Source organism: Grammomys surdaster, unplaced genomic scaffold (genome assembly GCF_004785775.1).
Source record: "Grammomys surdaster isolate TR1022 unplaced genomic scaffold, NIH_TR_1.0 150, whole genome shotgun sequence".
Classification (NCBI taxonomy): domain Eukaryota; kingdom Metazoa; phylum Chordata; class Mammalia; order Rodentia; family Muridae; genus Grammomys; species Grammomys surdaster.
In genome coordinates this window covers 19,640,358-19,666,025 of record NW_021604608.1, presented here as the reverse complement: position 1 = coordinate 19,666,025, position 25,668 = coordinate 19,640,358, and the positions used below count along the sequence as shown (strand labels likewise).

At 37.8% G+C, this 25,668-nt stretch overlaps 1 protein-coding gene and 1 pseudogene across 2 annotated transcripts in view; one reads left to right on the top strand and one right to left on the bottom strand.

Moving 5' to 3' along the window:
- Positions 1–25,668, top strand: part of Pds5a (PDS5 cohesin associated factor A) — a 99,823-nt gene that overhangs the window by 24,794 nt on the left and 49,361 nt on the right. For both annotated transcript variants that reach the window (XM_028765198.1, XM_028765197.1), the window contains exons 3-11: positions 5,865–6,068; positions 7,863–7,949; positions 8,441–8,538; positions 12,796–12,922; positions 14,129–14,209; positions 17,291–17,431; positions 18,774–18,889; positions 19,595–19,689; positions 21,463–21,608. In XM_028765198.1, coding sequence (XP_028621031.1) covers positions 5,865–6,068; positions 7,863–7,949; positions 8,441–8,538; positions 12,796–12,922; positions 14,129–14,209; positions 17,291–17,431; positions 18,774–18,889; positions 19,595–19,689; positions 21,463–21,608 — 1,095 coding nt within the window. The remainder of the gene's footprint in view (positions 1–5,864; positions 6,069–7,862; positions 7,950–8,440; positions 8,539–12,795; positions 12,923–14,128; positions 14,210–17,290; positions 17,432–18,773; positions 18,890–19,594; positions 19,690–21,462; positions 21,609–25,668) is intronic.
- On the bottom strand, positions 23,657–25,642 carry LOC114619366 (annotated as a pseudogene).

Genomic DNA, 25,668 nt, shown 5'->3' with positions numbered 1-25,668 from the left:
CTGACTTCTTCACCCATGGACTGGGACTTGGAAGTGTAAGCCAGATAAGCCTCTCCCTCAAGTTGGTATGGTGAGTGTGTCGTCATAGCAACAGAGAAGCAAATGAATAGCCTAGTAGCACCACTCTGGGAAACTTTTTTTTTTCTTTCTTAAAACACATGAGCACTTGGAAGGAGACATTAGAAATCCTCATTGTATTCTGCCATAGATTACCAGAGTGTTTCTTTTGCTTATTTTCAAGACACAACCTTGCTGTCTTGCTGAGAATTCACTATGCAGATCAGGCTGTCCTTCAACTTAGAGTGAACATCTTCCAATCCCAGATGCTAAAATTACAGATATATGCCTATATATTTTCTTAAAAGTAATTTTCAGTTTAAGTGCACTTTCCCTTCAGTTTGACTATTTCTGAGTTATATCTTGTAAATGATACACACCGTTTATTCTTCTAGCAAATTAGTTGAACCTGAAAGAGTTGTAGCGAAGCCTAGATTTATAGCTGGTTTATCAGAAGTACTGCATCCTCACAGGACTTTTGGCTGACATCTGAAGTGGAAGAGGGGAGTCTGGTGAAGTCTACCTTTTAAGCATTTCTTTAGTCACATATTTTATATATATGTGTGCTCTGACTTTATGCACATCAGAAGAGGGAATCAGATCCCATTACATGTGAGTTACCATGTGGTTGCTGGAAATTGAATTTAGGACCTCTGAAAGAGCAGTCAGTCCTCTTAACAGCTGAGGCATCTCCAACCCCAGAAATTTACCTTTTAAAACTTATGAGATCTGTACTAACTCTGGAAAGTTATTGTTGAGTGTTGCAGGACAGTCACTTAGTTGGTGTCAGAGAATTGATGTCATGACATCAACTTGATAAGCTTTCATGTATATATTTATCAGGTGTGTGTGTGTGCGTGCGCACTCGTGTGCATGTGTAGTCATTCTTACATTATTACTACCGTCATGATGGTGAATACCTGCCACACAAAGTTTTATCCTTTTCTCCTTTAATCTTTTCTGTTCTCTGTGTCAGGTGTCATTGCATCATATTTTAAAGATTAATACATGTAATTATTTCCATCATTCCTTTAATTGCCAGCTGGCATTCATCTATATGAGTATACATATGAATGAGTTGTCTGATTTTTGTTTGTGTGTTTGTTTTGTGATAAAGTCTTACTGTGTAGCCTTAGTCTGGAGATGTAGACTAGGGTAGCCTTGAACTCATGGCACTACCTCTGCCTCTGGAGTTATGGAATTAAAGGCATGTACCACCATGTCCAGTTCTCATTTACTTTTTGATGAATAGATATTTCCAATTTTGCGATTCCCAAAAATTAATTTTTTATTTTTTAAGATTATGAGTAGAATGTTTTGCGTCCAAAGCCTATGGAGGCCTGTAGTGGACATTGGATCCCCTAAAACGAGTTACAGATAGTTGCGAGCCACTATGTGGATGCTGGGGATTGAACCCATGTTCTCTGAAAGAGCAGACAGTATCTTAACCAGTGAACAATCTTTCCAGTTCCAATTTTAAGGTAGTCTTAATATGATTTGTGGACCCGGCTAGCCTTGAGCTCACAGAGATCCACCTGCCTCCAGCTCCTGAGTGCTGGAATTAAAGGGTACTCCACTACTCCTGGCTTGTTCATGAATATTTATGTGATATTTTCAGTTAAGTATTTAAAAGTACACTGAGTACAGTAAGATGACCTTGCAGTTCCAGATACTTAGGAGTCTGAGACAGAACAATGACTAAGCAAGGTGTACAGGGCAGACTGGACAAGACTCCATACTTTAGTTTTTAGATAGGGTGTCATGTACCCCTGGCTGGCATAGCACTAACTGGTTATGTTAGTCAAGGATGACTTTCAACTAATGATCCCCTTGCCTCTACCTCCCAAGAGTTGGGATTACAGGTGTGCACCACTTTTTATCTGGTTATCTGATTTACGTGGTACTGGGGCTTGAGAATGCTAGGCAAACTTTCTGCTAGCTGCTGAGATATGTATATCTCTAGCCTGATGCTTCCCTCCTTTTCCTTCTCTTTTTCTTTTTTCTCCTTTGTTATGCATGAGTTTTCCTCCCAGTCCTAAGCTCCCAGAATAATGACTCTTGACACTCAAAATATGATTTCAAACACTTTGGCCACAATTATGCTTTGGTTGGTTCCCTGATTAGATCATAACTTTTTTTTTTTGTTTTTTTTTTTTGTTTGTTTTTCGTGACAAGGTTTCTCTGTGTAGCCCTGGCTGTCCTGGAACTCACTCGGTAGACCAGGCTAGCCTCCAACTCAGAAATCCACCTGCCTCTGCCTCCCAAATGCTGGGATTAAAGGCGTATGCCACCACCGCCTGGCAGATCATAACTTAATATCCCATTCTAGTCTAAGTAGATATCAATGTCCAGCCTAAAATTATAGAATTTAATTAGGAAACTTATAAGAAAATCTTTTCAACTTGATTAGGCAAAGATTTCTTAGAACAGAGTAAAATAAGCTATATAGGAAGGAGGTTAATAAATTGAACCAAGATCTGATATGATGGTGCAGAACTTTAACCACAGCACTATGGCTTTGAGGTATTTCTTCAGTTGCTTCAGAATTTGCTGAGCCTTTCTGTTCTGTGTATAGCACACCCACTGGCTTAGGAAAAAAGAAAGGAAGAAAGAAAACTATAGAAGTAAAAACTATGGTACAGATAATATAAACCACAGGGACAGACTAGAGTGCTGTCTTGAAGGTTAACTTTAGATGGGCATCTAGGTCACCCTGTTTTTCTGTAAATGATTTTTTGAGGTCTCTTTCCCAGGGTTCTACAAATGGCTTGTCCATTTAGCAGAGATACTTCATAACATCATGGGGGTTGGGCTCCCATAAGGAACATTGCAGCCTCAGTATGCTAGTACTTACCAGTTCAATCAACCTAGCTAATGTCCTTCCAGTCAGATATGTTACATTAGGTTTATAGATGAGGAGGGATTGTTTATGTCTTAGGGTTTCTATTGCTGTGGTAAAACACCATAACCAGAAGCAATTTGGGAATGAAGCTTACACTTGGTTCCATATCATGGTCCATCATCAAAGGGATGTCAGGGCAGGAAATGAAGCAGAGATCATGGAGGGGTGCTGATTCCTGGCTTACTCAGTTGTCCCGTGGCCTCTTGGGGAGGCAAATGCGGGGAGTTTGACAGCACCTACCCCACACCGCCTCTGGGATGGGTGCTGAGTTACAGGGAAGTGCCTCTGAGACACTGGTTCAGGGGTGGGAATGTGCAGTCTTAGATATGGGAGAGCTGGAGCTGGTTGGGAGTCACCGGGTCTGTGGTGAGGCTGGGGCCATGGGGTTCTCACACGCTGAAACATCCAGGCGTTGCTGGGAGTTGCGGAAGAGCAGAGAAGGGAGTGGGGGTAGGTCTTTGGCTGGGCTGGGGACAGCGTCTAGCCCCGGGGCAGTTGAGGGAGGGGAGCTCCGGCTTGCCCCTGTGGTGATTGTCCTTAGAAAGGGGGTGGCAGGTTTGGTAGCAGTTGTGGCTGGGAGTGCAGAGGGGCCTTCTATAGGAGATTAGGCATCTCTGTAGGGGAAGGCCTTCTTCATGGATCCTCATGGCAGATCTTGATGGAAAAAAAAAAAAAGACAGTCCATGGTTCAAAACTCCCAGTGGAAAATGGATGCATAATGTACCGTACCCATGTCTCAGCATAGGCCTGAGATTTAATACCCTTTGCAGGGAAGAATGCCTGGGAAGGGAAGCTTATTGGCTAAGCTCTCTGAGTCTCTTTGTACTTTTGTTTTTGTTTTTTGTTTTTCAAGACAGGGTTTCTCTATAGCCCTGGCTGTCCTGGAACTTACTATGTAGACCAGGCTGGCCTCGAACTCAGAAATCCGCCTGCCTCTGCCTCCCAAATGCTGGGGCTAAAGGCGTGTGCCACCACTGCCCAGCTTCTATGTACCTTATTAGCATGGAGAACTCTGTTTTGGGCCTACTTGACCATAGGACACGTTTTGTGAGGAGTGTGGTGCATATTCCAGGCCCGGAGTCTGGCAGGGAGCTGAGTATTGCCTAAGCCTCAGGTGTGTGTCCACCAAGTCTCAGGTCTCAACCTACTCTTACCAAACTTCCTGGCATGGATTTCTGTCCCACACGCAGCCTACCCAGGGGTGAGCTGGGTACCTCTCCCAGGGAGCTGGGTACTTCCGTATCAATCAGAAAAATGCTCCACAGATTTGCTTATTATAGACCAATTCTTTGGAGACATTTTTTAATTAAGATTTTGTTCCCAGGGTCGGAGAGAGATTTAGCAGTTAAGGACACTGGCTGTTGTTGCAAAAGACCTAGGTTAGTTCCCATTATCCGTGTGGCAGCTCCCAGGCACCTGTAACTGCAGTTTCTGGGGATCCAGTGCCCTCTTCTGGCCTCCAAGGGCAGCAGAGACACATGTGGTCAAACACTAATACACAAAAATATAAATTTTAAAAATTAAAAAAATTATTGGATTCTTCCTGGATGAACCTAGTTTGTGTTAAGTTGACATAAAATATAACCAGTACATTATAGTAGTTTTCAAGGTTGCCTCAAATGATATCTGTTTTATTATATTTCTTGTGAAGTCCTTTCTAACACAGGGTAGGTCTGACCTCAGTAACTATGAGGACATTGCAGAAGTCATGGCACTTGCTTAATTTAGCTATTTAGAGAGGCCATGGAGAGCCAGGCAGTGGTGCCACACACCTTTAATCCCAGCACTTGGGAGGCAGAGGCAGGTGGATTTCTGAGTTCGAGAGTTCGAGGCTAGCCTGGCCTACAGAGTGAGTTCCAGGACAGCCAGGGCTACACAGAGAAACCCTGTCTCGAAAAACCAAAAAAAAAAAAAAAGAGAGGCCATGGAGAGAACCTCACTCTTTTTACACAGTAGCAAAAATTAGCCACCATGAATATAAGCTACTACTGAAATACCCTGCAGATTCACTCCAGGCTTCAGATAATATCTCTGTCATAGTGCAGTCTCTTGAGAAATTGTAGGCTTGGCTTAAGCCACATTCCCAATATTAACTATATGATAAATACATAATTATTGTTTCAAGGTGCTTCATTGAGAGTGGGTTTGTTAGATAGCAATAGATGAAAAATATATACCTTTCATGTATGCTTTGAACTAGCTCTGTAGCTCAGGTTGACCTTAAACTCAGCATAAGGTATTTACAATCAACATTTTTTATCAGAAATATAATTACATGAAACATTTAAGTATGGGTTTTTATTATACAAAGGCCAATAAAATTTCAAATGAAGTAGGTTTAAGGAGCCTGTATAATGCAACTTTGTTTATAAAGTAAGAATGATATAAAAGATGCTAAATGTAAGATTAGTTGAGTATGTGGGATCAAAGCCTTTGTAGTTAAGTTACATGTGAGTAGTGAAAGCCAAGCACGTGGGCATTCACCTCTAGCTTCAACTGCGTGAGAATCCAGAGAAGCTGGGAGGAAAGTGTTGCCAGCTTAGCAAGATCCATCTGAGTGAACGCTCGGTGCAGTCACTGATGCAAGTCTTTAAGTTATTTTTAAGAAAATCTGGCATAAATGCAGATAAGGTGTTTGGGTAATCTACAAGTTGATACTTGGATTGTTGTTTTTTTGTTTTTAATAGGTTTCTTTGTGACCATGCTTTTTATGACTATACCTTTTTTTCAGGGTGTGTGGGTGGGTGGGTACATGCTTGTGGTGGTTGGGAATGAGCTCAAGGCTTTGTACTCTCCCTCTAACCTACACAACTCCAGCTCCTTTTCCTAGATTATAAAAGGAAGGGGAGGAGGGCCGTCTCTTAACTGATCACTGAGTATTATAGGTTGATGTTATGTTTTACAGATGGTAGTGAAGACTTTTATGGATATGGATCAGGATTCAGAAGATGAAAAGCAGCAGTATCTCCCACTAGCCTTGCATCTTGCATCTGAATTCTTTCTCAGGAACCCTAATAAAGATGTGCGCCTTCTTGTAGCATGTTGTTTGGCTGATATATTTCGAATCTATGCCCCAGAAGCTCCATATACTTCCCATGATAAACTTAAGGTAAATACAGTGTTTACAAAATTACTTTTATTTTTGTCATATGAACATGAGTTTTGATCATAGGTTTCATTTAATTATTTGCCATCTGTAGAAATGACTGATGCAGAATGAGGCTTTGAAAGGTAGCTTGTCCTGGTCTGTTCCTATTTAACCCTCCTGTTAGACTATCAGAAAGCCCAGTTGGATAGGTGTGAAGGATAAGTAAGGGCTTAATGATAGTTTGCAAAACAGTAATATACTAGGATTACCCATTGATATAATGTCTCCCTTAATACAAGTTATTAAATGCTGACTATTAAATATCTAAAACTTCTCATTTTTGGGTTCTGTCTTTGTTCAAAACTGATTTATTTAATGATTTTATACATTATTTTTCAATAGGGAAATTGGAAACCTTGGAGCACCTTTTTAAAAGTTTTATTTATTTATGTTGTGCCTACATGAGTTTATGTGCATTTCATACATAGATGCCTGCAGAGATAAGAAGAAGATGTTGGATATTCTGAAATGGTGGTTGTGAGCCATCAGAAGTAGGTGCTGGGAGTTAAACTCAGGTTCTCTTAGGGAGAACAGCAAATGATGAGCCGTCTCTCCTTTTAAGTACACTCAGTATTGCCCTTCTGTCTGTCTGGTTTCTCTTTTCATACCTTCAATCACTTGTGATCAGCCGTGTTCCAGAATATTAAGTGGAAAACTCCAGAAATAACATTCCATAAAGTTTCAGTTTAATAGTGTTTTGAGGACTATAATGAAGTTCACTGTCATGCTTTATTCCTCTTGAGACATAAGCCATCTACTTGTCAGTCATATAGTGGCTGCCTTTGATACTTCAGCAACTGGAGTAGTGTTTTAGTGTTTATTATGTTCAAGTCATACTTACTTTAATAATGATCCCTTTTATAACCTTAACAACATTGTTTTATTTGTGGTTATTTTTGTTCATTTCTTACTGTGCCTGGTTCATAGAATAAACTTTGTCATGAGTATGTATATAAGGAAAAACACAAAATACATTACCAGCTTCCACTGTAAGGAGGATCACAATGAAACAAGTCATTTTGTATCATACTAATGCAATTTTCAATGAAAATACCTTTAAAAAAGTAAGGAATAAAGCACTATCATCAGCTCTCAGGTCAATGTCTTGAGTTTGTCCCATACATCTTTGTTGTCACACATCAATTCAAAACCATAGGCTGAAAGCCACTTGCTTACATGTCAGGAGTACTAATGAAAAGACTCAGTAAATTCATTAAAAACAGAGAAAGTAGCTTGCCATGATGAAAGTACAGTGAGTGACCAGAAGCTCTATTATAGACAAGAGTGTAAGATAGTATTCTTATATGAGAAGCCCAAAAGTGTGCAATAGAAGTAACAGTCTTTAGTGTTACTTCCAAAGGATATTTTGTTTGTGCTCATCTTTTTCAGCCATTTAAAATAATGGAATTGGCAGTCCCTTTTCAAATAAAGGAGAATGGCCGGGCGGTGGTGGCGCACGCCTTTAATCCCAGCACTTGGGAGGGAGGCAGAGGCAGGCGAATTTCTGAGTTTGAGAGTTCAAGGCTAGCCTGGTCTACAGAGTGAGTTCCAGGACAGCCAGGGCTTCACAGAGAAACCCTGTCTCGAAAAAAACAAACAAAAAAACCCAAAAAACCAAAAATCAAATAAAGGAGAACATTCTTTATTATAGTTTATAATTAGTTTTTATCAATACCTTTATGTAGATGTAAATATTGCAAAAATGACAAGTAATAATATCTAAGTTAATATGTTTTTTATTTTTTTATTTAACAGGACATATTTCTCTTTATTACCAGACAATTAAAAGGTTTGGAGGATACAAAGAGTCCACAGTTTAATAGATATTTTTATTTATTAGAGGTAAAAATAATTTATTTAATAAATATAATTCCATGTTACACATTTTTGCAATTATAATGTAAACTGAAACTGTTTTATACATAACTTACTTAATAAACTGTCTTACATTTTATAAGGAAAATAATCTGTTTTATCTTAAAAAGTTAAAAGTATAATTACTGAAAAAATTTGACATTTTATTTTCATTCCTAATTTATAAATGAATTCCAATGCTCCTGAAGTGTGTGTATGTATATATATATATGTATATATATTAAATTTTATATGTATAAATTTCAATTTTAATATATATTTCTAACTTTTCAACTTGATAGTTTATGCCACCAGCTATGTATTTAAAGATTAAAATGACTTGTAATTGTGTACATTGAGTCTTTGTAGACTTTACTATAAAGAATCCTAGTTGTAAAAATTAAATTGTTCTAGTGTGCTTTTGTTTAACAGTTCTACATATATGTGATTAACCAATTATTTTTATTTATTGATTTAAGAATTTAGCTTGGGTTAAATCATATAACATCTGCTTTGAGTTGGAAGATTGCAATGAAATTTTTATTCAGCTTTTTAGGACTCTCTTCTCAGTAATCAAGTAAGTTTTTTTTAAGCTTTTGTCTTCTTACTGTATGTATTAAAGTGTCTTTACTCAATATATAAAACTCCATAGATTTATAGAGAATTTATTACAAAGGGGTAAATAAAAATACCTTGTTGTTTGAGAGCTATCCTTGCCATTGTTTTAATTAATTATTCAGTTATTTCCCTGAGGTAGGAATTTAGAATTGAAACTTTAAGTAGCTAAGCTGGCCTTAAATTTGCAGCAGTCTTCCGTCAGCCTCCTGAGTGATGGGATTATTTGGATTGAGCCAGCATCCCTGGCTTTACATTGATTCTTTATTTATGGTATAGATTGATTGGTTGCCCTTCCCGATCTTTGTGTGTGTTTGAGGCTAAATAATATTAGAGGAATTAAATAAATTAGAGTCCTTGAAGTTTTTTAAAATTTAATTTTAATTTTACAATTTCACACACATGGGTCATATTTACCCTCAGGATACCCACCTTCATATCCTCCTTTTTACACCCCCACCCCAGTAATCCACTGATTCCTGTAGTCCTTCCTGCTGCAATATTGAATGTTACTGTTGGCTTGATCTTGTGTAGGTAAGTTACCTTAGAGCTGTGAGTTCATCAGTACATGGGCATGCCATGTTCAGAAGATAACACTCACAGTACTCCCCCACCCCACCCCTCCTCCCCTTACATGCTTTCTGTCTCTCTTCCTTGATGTTTCTCAAGTTTTGGTTTGGGAGGGCAGTGAATGCTATAAGTATTTCACTTAGAGCTGGGCATGCAACCATCACTTATTCTTGGTACTTTGACTAGTTATGACCCTGCATTAATTGTTGCCTACTTTAGCAGCTTTTCTGGCCAAGGTTTAGAGCAGCATTGATCTATGGGAATGAACATAAAGACTGAAGTCACAGTTTGTGGCTTCATGTCCATTTAGCAAAACAATAAGAGTGGGTCCTTATCACCTATCATCCTGAGGGTTATGAATTTCTGAGGTATGGGCTTTAGACCAGATTTATTATACTGGACAGGTATTCTCTCCTTGGAACAGGCTTCAGATCCAACCAGAAAGCAGTTGGCTACCCTCATAATTCTCATGACAATATTGTACTCTAGGGTATTGTCAGTTTTTCAACATTCAGGATTCACCACTATAATAACACTGGTGACTTCTCTCCCAACTGTCTGCATAGTGCCTTCTGGCACTATGAAAGCTAGCTATGAGTAGGGAAGTTTTCACATCAGTTCCAACTTGAATTTCTTTTTGTCCTTCAACCAAGGTGTATTCAGTGGTAGAGTCTTATCATCTAATTATAGTGGGCAATCAGGAGCAATGGAAATACTCTGTTGTTGGATGTGGCTCTAGGGCTTCCCTAACCAGTAACTCAGAAGGAGGTATCACATCCCTTGTTTGGAGGAAACTTAACTGGCATAAGCAATAGCACTGTCGTCGTGTAAAAGTCATAAGACATGAATGAAACCATGGAGCAGAACATATTATTATTAGTCCATTCACTTGCTGACTTTGATAATGTCTCCTGTTTTGAAATTAAGTATGTATGCATGTACAAATGTATATTTGTATGTAAGTAAGAAATATATGTATTGTGAAACTGTTCAGTTGGAATCTTGGGACTCACACATGCAAGAAACTAGGCAAATGCTCTACCATTGAACTATTTCCTTGACTCTTAAGTCATAAGCATTGCTTAAGTCAGCATTTCATAGAATAGAGAAACTAGAAGAAGAAGATCACTATACTTAGTGGTTAGGAGAGGGCAAACTGATTTCCATCTAGTAGTTTTTTTTGTTTATACCAAACATCTATGAGATGTGTCTTAAAGTATTATATTGTATGCGAATGTCTTGTATTAATTTTGAATTCTCTACCACATTAAGACATGTATGAAGAAACAGATGCAATTCATTTAATTCATTATATCCAAAAGAAACCTTTTAGCACGTGGTTCTGTGGGGTTTCTAAAGGTCAGATAGATGCCATGTCTTCATGGATGGAACATCATTGTAATGTGACATATAAGAACAGGGTATGGGGAGATTACTCAGTTGATAAAGTGCTTGCTATACAAGCATGAAGATCTGAGTTTGAACCACAGAAAAGCTAGGTAATCTCAATGCTGGTTAAATGAAGACAGACAGAATTTGAGGTTCTCTAGCCACACTGCCTTCTTGGTGAGTAATAGCAAGAGACCTTCCCATGAAAATGGTGGCTTGTGAGGATTGACAGTAGAGTTTGTCCCATCTTCCACACGTGCTCAAATGAGTATTCGTATACATGACTGTATACACATAGGCTAACACACAAATATCAAAAATAAATACATTAATTAAAATGAACAATTTGTAACCACTGTTTGTATTGTACTACCATTTCATAGGCTTCTGGTTTAAAATTTATGGTTACTAGCCTCAACAATTTTTGAAAATACTGATTTTTTTTTTTTTTTGTTCTTTCTATAATCTTATCCACACAAAATTTACTCTATACTTTGAAGCTTTTTTCTTTGTTCATTCATTTCAGGAAACTTGATAATGATGTATTGTGGAACTTTTCTTCTGGCTTTGGTTGGTTTTGATTTTGTACTTGAGGCTCCTTGAGTTTCTAGACTTTAGATTTCTCTTCCAAACTCTCATAGGGAGTCCAAAGATTAGTCATTCTCTGGTTGAAAGGAACTTTCCCACACGCATATGTTGGTCATTAAGCCTTTGATTCTTTGATTTTGATTTATCAATAGTTCTCCCCCCACTACCCCAATACTCAGCTCTACAAACTTTATTCTGTGTGGATTCTGAAGGAGAACTATCAGGGTCCACTAGCGCTGTCTTCTTGGGCTATTAGCCTGTTAACTTACTCAAAACTATCAAAGTTGTAAGCTGCTGATTTTTCTGTCATCGGTGCGTGCTTGATACCCAATATCAGAACAGGATTGTTTCTGTATTTTGCTCAGTTTTTAATTGTTTCAAATATAGGGCAAATCATAGTCTTGTTACAACATGTAGCTGGAAGGGAAAGTCTTTGAAATGGTGAAATCTTTGAAATTGTTTGTTTTTGAGATACGATCCCACTGTGAAGCTGGTCTAGAACTCACTATGTAGATCAGGTTGGCCTGTACTTCTGTCTCCCAAGCACTGAGATTAAAAGCATGCATCACCAAGCTTGGCCTAGAATAATTTTTTAAGGTCTCTTTCATATGTCTTCCCTGTACTCTTTTAATTTTCAGATACATGGATCTGAGAACCAAGTACTCAGATTTTTGTTTTGTGTTTTGTTTGTATCAAGCTAAATATCTATATTCGTCCACCTCATTTCCTCTGCCACACACACATTGAGAACTGTGCACTCAAATAGTCCTTCACAGATGACGTTTTGTAAAGTGTATAATATAATTTGGAGAGTACATGTGAAGGAACTGTCTAAGAGTTGTGGAAACTGTAACAGTGTGACAATATCATCCCCACCCCCACCTCTGCCCCCCACAACTTTTAACAGTTTCTGTTTTCATGAATCATTCAATGCTAGATGGGTCTAATTTTTTTTTTTTTAAATTTCAGGAAGAACATTTAAAACCCTTTAGATATTCAGTCTTTCAATTATGTTTTAAGCCTCTGTACTTAAAATATAGGTTATATTATTCTGTAGGCTATACATTTTATTTTTTTATTGAGTGTGAGTATATATAGATGAGTTGTAGAGAATGAATACTTTGTTAGAAATTATGATTGTGTTTGTTTTGGCAGAGTATAATAACATGGTTATCACACACAATAGGCCTTGAGGGGGGATATAAATGTGACAGTTGAAATTTTTGCCATTGTCAGCATGGATCCCATAAGTAAAAGTCTCTTTATATGTGATGTTGTTTATATTGTACTGTGATTGAATTTTGGGCTTTACAGGTGCTAGGCAAGTAAGTGCTCTACTGTTGAACGATATTTCCCTACCTTTATTCTCTTCCCTAGAGGGACTCCTGCCTCATAAGTTCAGCCGTCCTTAAACTATGATTTACTATTCTCAGTCTCCTGACTAGCTTAGATTACAGGCCTGTGCCTCCAGGTTTCAAGATTATTGCTTTAAACTGGATATTTTAGCAGTTATGTTAGCACTTCGGAGTTATGAGGAGGTGTAACATGAGTTTGAGATCAACCTGGGTTATATAACAAGACTTTGTCACCAGTAAACAAACAAGTACATGAAAGAAGAAAACCTGAGAAGTTTGTCTTTTTTATATGCCTTAATTTTTTCTTCTTTTTTTAGCAATAGCCACAATAAGAAGGTACAAATGCACATGTTAGACTTGATGAGTTCTATCATCATGGAAGGTGATGGAGTTACTCAAGAATTATTGGATTCCATTCTTATCAACCTCATCCCTGCACACAAGGTCTGTATAGAATCAGTGTATTAAAGATCAGCTTACCTAAATAAATCAGATACTGTTTTTGTCCATTTGCAATTTTATATAGTAATTCCTATTCTGTCCCTAGAATTAGTCACATTAGTCTTACAACTATTATTTTTAGAAGATACATTGATTAGGATATTTTAAAAGTTTTTGTTTAGTGTGTGTGAGTTTTATTACTTACTTACATGTCTGTGAACTATGTGTATGCAGTGCCCACAGAGGCCTGAAGAGGATATGGAGTTACAGACAACTGAGGCACTATGTAAGTGCTGGGAATACAACTCCTCTCCTCTGCAAAAGCAGCCAGTCTCAACTACTGGCCTCAAAAGTGTAGTGTTTCTAGCTTCTTTTTGAGAGGTATAAGATGAATAAGACTGAAACTATTTCATAAATTCAGTAGAGTCTATGTTAACATAGGTGTTAACAGGTGTTCTTGAAACCAATAATTTTCTCAATAAGTTTTTAAAATTTAAATATATGCAGTGGGTACCATCTTTCTTATATTCTTAATTTGTTATAGTGGATCGGAACTTAAGATAACATAGTATTCTTCATTTCAGAAACAAGTAATGTGAGTGTGATGGCTCACACCTTTACTGGAGTCACTTGGGAAACAGGCAGGCAGATGTATGAGGCCAGCTTTACCTATTTAGTAACTGCCCAGTCAGCCAGTACTACACAGTAAGGACCCCGTCTCAAAAAAGATGTGGGAGGATCATAAAAGTACAGGTAGTCAAAGACCTTCCTGACCCCTTCCTATTTGTGGTTCAGGAATGTGAATCTAAAGCCTCATAAATGTTATATAATTGATCTTCTATACCACTGAGTCACATCTCCAGGAGTTTTTTTTCAAGCATACATTGATAAAACAGTGACCTATTTAGCATGATGGATTAGGTTTAGGAGAGATGTGTATTTAGAATAATGTGTGTTGTAAGTTCATGGTGGTTAACATACAGACTTGAAAACTTTGACATCTGTTTTATATAGGTTGGACTTTTGGCTGCCTGTCTAATGTAATGTAGTATTAGATTTGTTCAGTTCATCTGGCACCTTCTATGTAAAACCGTGAATGAAGTTCCCTTAACTCTTTCATACTTTGGTAGATTTGAATACTTACTGTTCAAGTGATGTTGTCTCATCGATTCACCAATTCGTTTGAAGCTTTGCATGTTTATTTTTCAGAACTTAAATAAACAGTCCTTCGACCTTGCGAAAGTCCTGTTGAAAAGGACAGTCCAGACTATTGAAGCATGTATTGCCAATGTATGTATTTCTCTATACATTCCATAGCTCTTGGATTCTTGGGGTATTATATGAATTTATTAGAATAATTCACATACACATACTGTTTCTTACATAAACAGTTTAATTCAGAAAAATATGAAATATGTGAATACAACAAAAATTGGAGAAATGCAGTGTAGCTTTTTAAAATGTCTTCAAACTGGCACAAGTGTTGAATTTGACTTAAAAAATCTAACATTTCCCACTCCTTCTTCTCAATCTGTGCTTGCCCTATTACCTTCCAAATACTCAATACTCTTTGACTTTGTCTATGTATCTTGCCCCTCCTTTGAAAAGGGGTCTCAATATGTAGCCCTGGCTGACCTGGGACTTGTCAGGCTGGCCTCAGAGATTTGCCTGTCTCCTTTATCTGTATACATTTTCCTCGTTGTGTCTTCTAGGTTGTTCTTCTGAAAACCTGTTTCTTCTATAATAGATGTTTGTAAATATACATATTTTAAGAGCGTATGTGTGTGGGGGAGCTAGGGGTAAGTGGGTAAACTGGTAGGTGTAGCTGGTCTTTACTTTGTGGGTTGTTCTTTTTTTATTCTCTGGGGTGAAGAACGAACACTACCCATCACCACCACCTTTTACCCCCTCTCACTAGATAGGAGAGAAAGAAGGATAGAGGGAAGAGAGAAACTAAAAAAAACCTCCTGAATCTATTTTCTTTCCTTTTGTTTTTTCTTTGACCATGGCTAACAAACTGAAAACAGCCTTCCTAAAGGACTAACAACCACTACTGATCCTGACTGTGGGGGCTATAGCAGTTATACGCCCTCTGCAAAGTTCCCAGAATTCCACATGTCACAATCACAGAAACTATCTGTAGCTGGTAGAGCCACGCCTCTGCTGGAGCAGGAAGCAAATCATAATCAGCTGTTGTGGCAGTCTAAGCAGAGTGGTAGCCCCATACCTGGGATTAAAATATATTCTTAAACTATTTCTGTTTTTATTAACCCTTTTTTAAAGAAACTAAAATTGCAGAATTGACACTACATGTATGGGGCAGTTCTGTTTTTCTATCCTGTCTTAGGGATCAAACTAAGCTCATCAGGTTTGGGAGGGAACAGGTGACTTTACAGGCTGAGCTGTCTCTCCAGCCTTAGTTGCACATGCCTTTATTCCCAATATTCAGGAGGCAGAAGCAGGCGAGATCTCTGAGTTCAAAGCCAGCCTGGTCTACAAAGCTTTTTCTGAGAGAGTTAAAGATACACAAAAAAACCTTGTCTTAACCCCTCCAACATATACAAGCATGTGCATAAATTAATTCTTACAATAGAAAAAAGTTAATTGAACATAAATCTGTTATCTTTGCAAGAAGTAGAATGATAAAAGTTTATAATTTTACAACCTTCGGGTAGCAGCATGTCTCTTTTATGTCTACTTCCGTGTTTTAACTTTTTGCTAATAATGCAAATGACTATCAATTGACACACAGACTCTTTTTCTTATTGCTTGTATTAAAGGTTTTATTGGTGTTTTCAGATGTTTTGGAATTTCACTACTGTTTTTTTTTTTTTTTTTTTTTTTTTTTTTTTGGTTTTTCGAGTCAAGGTTTCTCTGTATAGCCCGGGCTGTCCTGGAACTCACTCTGTAGACCAGGCTGGCCTCGAACTCAGAAATCCGCCTGTCTCTGCCTCTCAAGTGCTGGGATTAAAGGCGTGCGCCACCACCGCCCGGCTTTTTACTTTTTTTTTTGTCACTACTGTTTTCAAATCTTATTAAAAAAGAATATTTATTAGTTTAAATTGTGTAAAATTGCTATCTGTGTCTGTTACTAAATTAAAATTTTAGTAGGTTACCTTGAATATCTTGTTCTCAGTTCTCAAAAATAACTATCAAGTTGGTTCAGATATGCTTCCATAGGTATCATATCATGCTTATATATGTGAATATATGTATTCTTTCTGTTTATTTTATATGTATAAGTATTTTTAGCTAAATGCACTTCTGTGTACCATGTGTGTATCTGGTATCCGTAGGAGTCAGAAGAGGGTATCCTATCTCCTGAGACTGGAGTTACAGAGCTGCCATGTGGTTCTTGAGTCTGCTGGAGGATCAGCCAGTGCTCTTGACTGTTGAGCCGTCTCTCTAGGTCCCACTCGTGTATATTTGAAAACTGTCTTTATTCCTTTTAAAGACCCCATGATTAATATGTATGTGAATACCTTAAAGTAATAGTTATCATTAAACTCATAGAAAAAAACCCATAATTTTTAAATAGAAATCAGATTGGGACTTTAAAATTTTTTCTACTTAGTGATTGCTTTATCAATGTCTCTATAATGAATTATACGTGCTGTCTAAATTGTTTTACTTTAATGAAAATTAAGGTTTTCAGAAATGTCATTCTTATTTGAAACACAGCCTGTTGGCATGCTTTTTTTCCTCTACTTTATTGGGTTCTTCTCACCTCCCAACACTAGGTAGGAGATAAAGAAGGTTAAAGGGGAAAAGAAGCGTGGACCTCTTTAGACTGCTGTCTGCTTGATTAGGGGCCTTCAGTTCTTTGGGGCAAGTCCAGCTTTGTTGTCAGGATTTCTCTTTTTCTAGTCTCTTTGCTCACAACCACTTGACAGACTACCAATGTGAATCAGCAGCAGCAGGGACAGCAGCAGCCTCCACAGGCTTTCTGCTGCTCTCCCATTTATATCCTTTCCACCACAGTCCCCAGAATTAAACTATCTGCTGCTGGCAAGACCCATATCCCTTCCTGTGAATGTGGAAAATCATAATCACCTGCTGTGAAACAGCTTCTTATCCTATACCTGAGATTAAAATAAAACATACTCACATAAGTGGGCTTTTAAAGAAACTAAAATTCTCACAACAGCCAATAATCCGTGTTTTAATTTCTCCCTTTAACATTCATGATTATATACTATTTGAAAGTTTGTTTCTTCTTTTGTTAGATGTTACATGTTAGCAATTCAGTAGCTAATCTGTATCTTTCAATTGTATGTGTAATGCTCAATCAGTCTTTACATGTATGTTTATAGAAAATTATGTAGGTTTTTAAATAATATAACACATTTTTTATTGTAATGTCCCCTACAGTTTTTCAATCAAGTGCTGGTGCTCGGAAGATCCTCAGTCAGTGATCTGTCTGAGCACGTATTTGATCTGATTCAGGAACTGTTTGCTATAGATCCTCACTTACTATTATCCGTCATGCCACAGCTTGAATTCAAACTGAAGGTACTCTTTGAGCTGGATAGGAAAATCTACTTTGAAGATGTTTTTTTCTCTAATTATAAAGGAATGAAATATGAGTTAAGTTTATCTCATTTAGCTCATGTGACATACGAAACATTGTCTGCCTAGTTGTTATCTGCTGATAAACAGTGACAGGAGATGTCAAATTAGTGTCATCTTTGAAATTTACAATATTCAGTATTGATATTAAAGAATATTCATATATTTAAGTAAATACTAAACTTACTTATTGTAAGTAATGAGTTTAATCATTTTTATGCTGATTTAGTATATGAGGATGCACATTCAGTCATACACTAAATAAATGTAATGTTAGAAAAAATAATTGATAAACTATGAACGTAGAATTTTTTAATATTTGGTCTACTCACTTATTAAGATGGATATTTTCAGTTCAACATATTTATATCATCATGAGATAATACTTCATTATGACTTAAATCAACATTCTTGTCTATCAGCAATAACAAACCATTGTACACCTGAAGGCCATTTCTGCTTTACTTGAATAACATGACATCTTACTTACAGTGATGGAAACAGAACTTTAGATCAACTTAGTTTTAGTAGTTTATAGATGTGAAACCTCACATTACTTGAAATAATCGTGAGTCTGCAAATACAGTCACTCACAAGTAATACAAAATTTTCACAAAGTCTGCTGTTTGACACTTAAGACATTAATTTTTCTTTAAAGAGTAAATTGGATTAACTAGAAAAATTTTAGACATGCTAAAGGTTTATAGTGCTAAGAAGTGTTTTGTTTGAGAAAAAAGTTATAAAGTTTCCATTTTGTTACTACTGTGGTGAAGCCTTACATAATTGTCATTTTGAATTGTTTTATACAAATGTGCATATTGTACTCCCACCGCCCAAAAGCTTTCTGAGAGTGACTCACTTGAAGTTTGAATTCCCATTCACCTTAGTAGTGTTCTTCCCTGCTGTGTTCTCCAGTCAGTGGAGGATCATTGCTAAAATGTATACCAAAACCTTAAGTCATCACTATTCACGTGAAGTTTTCAGTTGCAGCAAATAATTTTTATTAAGAAAACTTTAAGTTTGTGTACTTTTTAAAACTCTTGTAAAATGCTTCTACTTGTACAAAGTATCTGTATATAATCAATGTGCAGTTTGCAGATAAGTTGTAAAGTAGATATGAATTGGTAATAGGGAAGATGTGAGATGAGGTCAGAAAGCCAGGTGATCTAACATGGAATCAGAAAAACATACCCATAGTAAACAGGAGCAGGTAGGATCCCACATTGTTCATTGGACAAGTCAGAAGTAGAGGCAGGCCCTCTCATTGTTTCTTCTCTCTTTGTAGAGCAACGACGGTGAAGAACGACTAGCCGTGGTTCGACTTCTAGCAAAATTGTTTGGCTCTAAAGATTCAGATTTAGCGACACAGAATCGGCCTCTTTGGCAGTGTTTTCTTGGACGGTATGAAAGCATGATTTTAGAATTTTGTATGCTCTACGTGATTATAAAGTCCATGGGATTAAGACTACACATACAAAAACATTATTTGATACTTACTGACTTTGCCAACATCTGGGTTTTTTTCTTTCTTTCTTTCTTTCTTTCTTTCTTTCTTTCTTTCTTTCTTTCTTTCTTTTTTTTTTTTTTTCTTTTAGAATGAATTGTGGACCAAAGTATTTATGAAAAAAGTTCACTGATTTGTTGTAATACTTTGTACATGAATGTATGGCTGTGTTCTGAGTATTCTTTATGTTGTAGTAAAACTTCAAGCTTTAGTGATTTGAGGTCTACAAAATGTGTGTTTGAATTGGACAATATATTTATGCTAGTTTTGATTTCAGCATGGTAAACTCATAACTCTTTGTAAAAATGTTTTTATAGAATTATATGTCTTCCCCCCTCCTCCCTCTCCCCTCCTTCCCTTCCTTCCTCCCCAACTCTCAACAAGGCTGTCCTTGAACTGCTGGCTCTGCCTCCTGAGTGCTGAGTTTAATGACATGGCTCACCATTTCTAGGTCTTTATATTTTCCATCGGATACTTCAACTATCATTATAATTAACATAGTTTCTATTTAATAACCATTTTTGTTTATAAATACTTTTGTGATATTTATTTGAAAATAATTATTTTGTCTTATTAATATTTGACAATCACTTTCTGTATAGATTTAATGACATTCATGTTCCTGTGAGGTTAGAAAGTGTGAAGTTTGCCAGTCACTGTTTGATGAATCACCCAGATTTAGCAAAGGATCTCACAGGTAAGCTCCCTAGTTTGTTATACATATTAACCACAAAAACATTTCAGAAGTGGCCTGTGCTCAACTCTAGTTCCTGAAAAAGATTTGATTGTGCCGGGCGTTGGTGGCGCAAGCTTTTAATCCCAGCACTTGGGAGGCAGAGGCAGGTGGATTTCTGAGTTCGTGGCCAGCCTGGTCTACAGAGTGAGTTCCAGAACAGCCAGGGCTACACAGAGAAACCCTGTCTCGAAAAAAAAAAAAAAAAAAAAGATGATTTGATTGCCGGATGGCTTCATGTTGGGCTAGGAAATTATTTCCTATTTTTAAAATAAAACTGGCCTTGGGGCATTCGTGTATTGATCTTGGGAATTTTTTTTTTTTTATAAATCATAAATTGAGATAATGTAATCCTTATGACATTAGCTTTAGAAAAGAATCACAGCTGGGCTTAGTTTGACACTCTGTTAATCTCAGTACCTGGGAGGCAGAGGCAGGTGGGTCTCTGTGAGTTCATGGTCAGCCTGTTCTACACAGTGAGTTCCAGGACAGCTAGTGTTACACAGTGAGACCCTGTCTCTAAATAAATAAGTAAATAAGTAAAAACATGTATGTACATACATACATATATACATTCATACATATAAACAAATCACTTTTACATTACTAAATAGAGCAACATACCTGATGTGTGTAGAAAAAAGGGAGCTATATTTTAGATTAGATTGTGACTTTTTGATACTAAATTTTTTAGGTGGAAGGGGCAGATGTTCAAAGCATTGTTTCTCTGCATAGCCATGGCTGTTCTGCAGCCCACTCTGTAGATCAGGCTGGCCTAGAACTGCAAGCCACCTCCACCTCTGCCACCACTGCCTATGTCTCTTCTGCTACCACCACCTGGCTTTTATTATTCAATTTAAAGGATTTAAACCTATCTATTTGGCAGTAGCAAATAGAACCTTTTGTCAGCATGTTATTGTTTATTAGAAACAGAAGAAAAACTTGTTTTGATTTTATTTATATTTTTATTTATTTATTTAGGTTTTTCGAGACAGGGTTTCTCTGTATAGCCCTGGCTGTCCTGGAACTCACTCTGTAGACCAGGCTGGCCTCGAACTCAGAAATCCGCCTGCCTCTGCCTCTGCCTCCCAAGTGCTGGGATTAAAGGCGTGCGCCACCACTGCCCGGCGTATTATAATTTATTAAAGGGTCATATTCTGTATTTTATATTATGTAAATATATATCATTTTTTCTCATGAGCATTTGTATGTATCTTTTTCAAGATCTCTATTTATTTACTTATTTCCATTAAACACTACCCCTTCTCCTAGATCTTCACTTTAGAGAGACACTCCCCTAACCCCCTCTCCTCCCGAGATGGTGGAGGAGTATTCCTCCACATGTAGTCTGCCAGGGTAAGGTACATCCTTTCTCCCTGAGGCCAGACAGGGCCGCCCTGTTAGGGAATGGATACCATAGTCAGGCTACAGCTTTAGGAAGAGCCTCTTTAAGTTTTTAAGACTGTAAAACTATGTTGTCATTTAACCTTCCACCAAAATACATTATTTATTTAGATATGCTCTGAAGTAATAAGCATAGTTTTTTTATATAAGCATAGTTTTATGAGTAGTAAGATGTACTTACTGCTGTCTTATAGATGATTTTAATTTGTCCTATAATTTATAAATATTGATATGGACAAAACTTAAAGCTTTTGGGTTTTTTTTTTTAGTCATTCAGAATCATGACGATTTATATAATTAACATTTAGCTTAATTCTTCTTTTTCAATTACAGAATATTTGAAAGTTAGGTCACATGATCCTGAAGAAGCCATTCGTCATGATGTCATTGTTACTATAATAACAGCTGCCAAAAGAGACCTTGCCTTAGTAAATGATCAGTTACTTGGCTTTGTCAGGGAAAGGACACTGGATAAACGGGTAAGATCTCGGGGCTTTGTTCTTCCTAACTTTCTATGTTGAAATTGTTGTGCAAGTCTGGTATTATTATGTAATAGCAGTTGCAGCTGGTGGATACCAGAATAACACTAAATGTAGAACATTTATGTTATTATGTTTCAGGCACACACACTTAGCTCTGGCTGTCCTTTAACTTACTTTGTAGAACAGGCTGGCTGCAGACTCACAGAGATCTGCCTGCCTCCATATACATACTCTTTAGTTTATGAATAAAAATGTTGGATTATCAATCTTTTTTCTTATTTTGGGAGTAGATTTTTCTTATTGCATTTCTATATAAAGAAAAATAGGTAGATGAAATAGTTTGATTTTCTTTTTCCCTGCACATTTTAGTTTGTAAAAGGCAATCATTGGTTATGTATATTTACTTAGCTGGATCTATCATACATTCAGTTAAAAGAATATCATACTTTTTAAGAAAGTACTGTTTCTATAATGTTTGCTTCAGCTAAGGACTGAAATGGCTTTGTGGCTAGTTACCTTATTTTGCTGTTTCTGTCACTGGATACAGTTAGAAACATGAGTTGATAAGGAAAGGTAATGTTTTGAACCCTTATAGTAATTACTAAAGGAGAGGTGAATCAGCCTTAAGCAAAAGAACCAGACCTTTTTTTTTTTTTTTTTTTTTTTTTTAATGTGCATTGGTATTTTGCCTACATGTTTGTATATGTAAGGGTCCTGGTCCCTCAGCAGTGGAGTTACAGTGTGAGTTGCTCTGTGGGCTCTGGAAGCGCAGCCAGTGCTCTTAACCCCTAAGTCATCTCTCCAGCCCTGAGCCCAACTTGTTTCTAACAGCAATTGCTTTACTTGTTCATTTGACATTGTTGAAAAACTACTATTCCCTAGAAATGCATGGTATTGGTGTAACTTTAGGGTTTACCCGTATGTTTTGACATACTGTCAGAGATGTTCTTTATTTTCTTATTTTTAAAATAGTTATGTGGCAGGTGCTGAAAAAAGAAAAGGGCACTACAAACTTGTTTAACAGTGTCAGTAATTAAAATTTCTGAGGTGTTTTTTGGTTTTTGTCTCAATTTAAACTCCCATGTAGTGATGAGTTTGAATTACCAAATCTACTCTTCCCTTTGAACTTGATATTGCCTGTTAAGGCAATGGATGGTTTGAGGAAAACCCTGCACTTATTAATACTTATCTCACAGTTTAAAAAAAAAAAAGGTGAATATATTATTTTTTTGCCTGCATGGTGTGTTCATATCATTTATTATATATTTTTAGTTCAGCATTTTGGTCTATTTATTTAGTTTTTTGTAGTATTTTAACTTTTCTATTCTGGAAGATAGAGATACAGAGTTTAATCTTAGATTTCTTTCTTTTTTTTTTTTGTTTGTAGAAGCAATATTTAATAACCAAAAAAAGTTCAAATAGCCCAAAATAATTATGTAAATACTTGATAGACATATGAACAAGGATAAAAGGCTTCTGCATAAACAATGAAGCTAAATAAATTAAACAGAACTATATCAATAAATAAGAAAGTCACTGGCTGAAAAGAGTCAAGATTTTATTTTTCAGTATTATTTTACGTGGGACTCCTAGAATAATTTTCCCCAAATGACCACTCCCCTGTACCCAGAAAGCTTTGCTGCATTGGTCTTAAGGCTTCTAGACTGCATTAGTGCTTCCAACTAGTTTGACAGCACACGTCACTCTTCCCAGAAAACAGCTCTTAATGCATTCTAATTTTGTACAAGTTACTTAACTTAAAGGGGGGAGGTTTGAGAAGGGGCATTTAAAATAATAAGGCCACTCTAGAATGTTCTTCCCTCCATTTAATTCATGGTTGACATGTGAATCTACAGAGTAAATATAACCTTCCCCTGGGTGCAAGGCTCAACCCTGCAGCTTCTGACTGGCCTACCGGATTCAGAGCCAAGGATGCTGCCATAAAGCTAGGCTACAGATACAGCTCCAGGAACTTCACCAATGAGGCTTTGCCAACCAGTAGCAGACACATAGTATCCAGCATGGTCCTTGGGTCCTCCCAAGTTTTATGAACAGGACCCCTGTGAAGGGAGCAGCCCATATTTCTGCTGGAGGATGGCTGTAGTGTTTTCCAGTGCACAGCCTGGGCGGATAATGCCAAACTTTCGAGGAACAGACAAGTCAACCACAGTAGAGGCAACACTCAGGGCTCTGAATATCCCCAATTAGTCCCCCATCAATGACAAGGGACAAATGAGGCCAGAGGTCCTGGAACTCCTCAACACTCAGAGAACTGGCCTGGGAGCTGAGGTTGGCACTAGTGAGTGCAAGTGGTCCTCCAAAGGCATGGTCAGGAACCCGGATGCCAACAAGAGGAGTAAAGGGATTCAGGTCTTTGTTGAGCTCCTCTGAGCGTTCCATCACCAGGGTCACAGGTCCTGGGAGCAGGTCTTCCAGGAGCTCCCTAGGTACTCTCACCTGTCTCACCTGACAATACCTGTAAGTCGGCCACGCGGCCCAGGCACACGGCCCAGCGGCTTCGCCTCACTGTGGCCTTTTGAGGCGATACACGCAGCTCAGGGCTGCCAAGCAGCTCGCCGAACAGGCCAGACCATACAGCTTGTCAGTTGGGACCGCCACCATGGCTCCGACGCGCAGCTCGGCCACAGCGGCCTGCAGCGCCTCGGTCCAACCGGAGCGCTCGGGGCTTGCGGCCGTCGCTCAGCCCCATGCCGGCTGCAACCGCGGCCCTCAGCCCCCCGCACAGGGACGCGCAGTAGCTAATCTTAGATTTCATTGTTCACATTTTTCTGAGTTTCATTCTACACACTGAGTAGGCTAAAAAATGATTCAAAAACTTTAAAGAAAGTACTGACTTTTATTCTTAACCTCTTTTTTTTTTTTTTTTTTTTTTTGGTTTTTTTGGAGACAGGGTTTCTCTGTGTAGCCCTGGCTGTCCTGGAACTCACTCTGTAGATCAGGCTGGCCTCAAACTCAGAAATCCGAAATCCGCCTGCCTCTGCCTCCCAAGTGCTGGGATTAAAGGCATGCGCCACCACTGCCCAGCTGTGGCTCTTTCCCCCTTTTCAAGACAAACATTTCTCCTTTTTTTTTTCTTTTGGTTTTTTGTTTGTTTGTTTTTGAGACATGGTCTTCCTCATGTCCCTGTCTGGCCTGGAACTTCCTGTTGACTAGGCTGGCTTCAAACCTACAGGCGCTAGTCTGCCTCTGTCCCCTGAATATTGGAATTAAAGGTATTCACTACTAGTCCCCCTCACCCCCCCCCCCCGGGGTTTTTTTTTTTCTTTTTCTTTTCTTTTTCTTTTTTTTTGACAGTGTCTCCGGGCTGGAGAGATGGTTCAGTGTTTAAGAGCATTGGTTGCTCTTCCAGAAGTTCTGCGTTCAGTTTCCAGCACCTGCATGGCAGCTCCCAAACTGTCTATAACTACAGCCCTCTGGAATCTGATACCTTTTTTCTGTTGTTCAGATGTATATGCAGATGAAACACTCATATAGGTACATAAATATAGACTGGGTCTTCTATAGCTCAGGCTAGCTTCCAACTTACTATCATAGATAAAGGTGACCTAGAACTTCTGATTCTCCTGTCTGTATTCCCTAGGTGTTGGAATTCCATGTGTGCAATGCTGGGCATCCAGGTTAGGGTTCTGTGCGTGCTAGGCAGGCAGGCATTCTTCTAATCGAGCTATATTCCCAGGGCCTGAATGACATTTTTTTTTTTTTTTTTTTGGTTTTTCGAGACTGAATGACATTTTCATTGTAGAATTTTATTCCTCATTATTGGTGTGTGTGTGAGTGTGTGTGTATGTATATGTGTGCATGTAAAGTCTGAAGATTCCGTGTAGGTCCTAGGATTGAATTTGATGTGGGTCACCAGGTTTGGCAGCAAGTGCCTTTACTTGCTGGACCAACTCACCAGTCTCATTATTTTTAAGTCTGCAAAGTAAGGAAGTTTACCTAAGATATACGAAAAGGTTCTCACCAACTTTGTTTTTCCAGAATTCTTGGTACTGAACTTTGTTATTATTCATAGTATAGTGAACAGTATATAATTAAC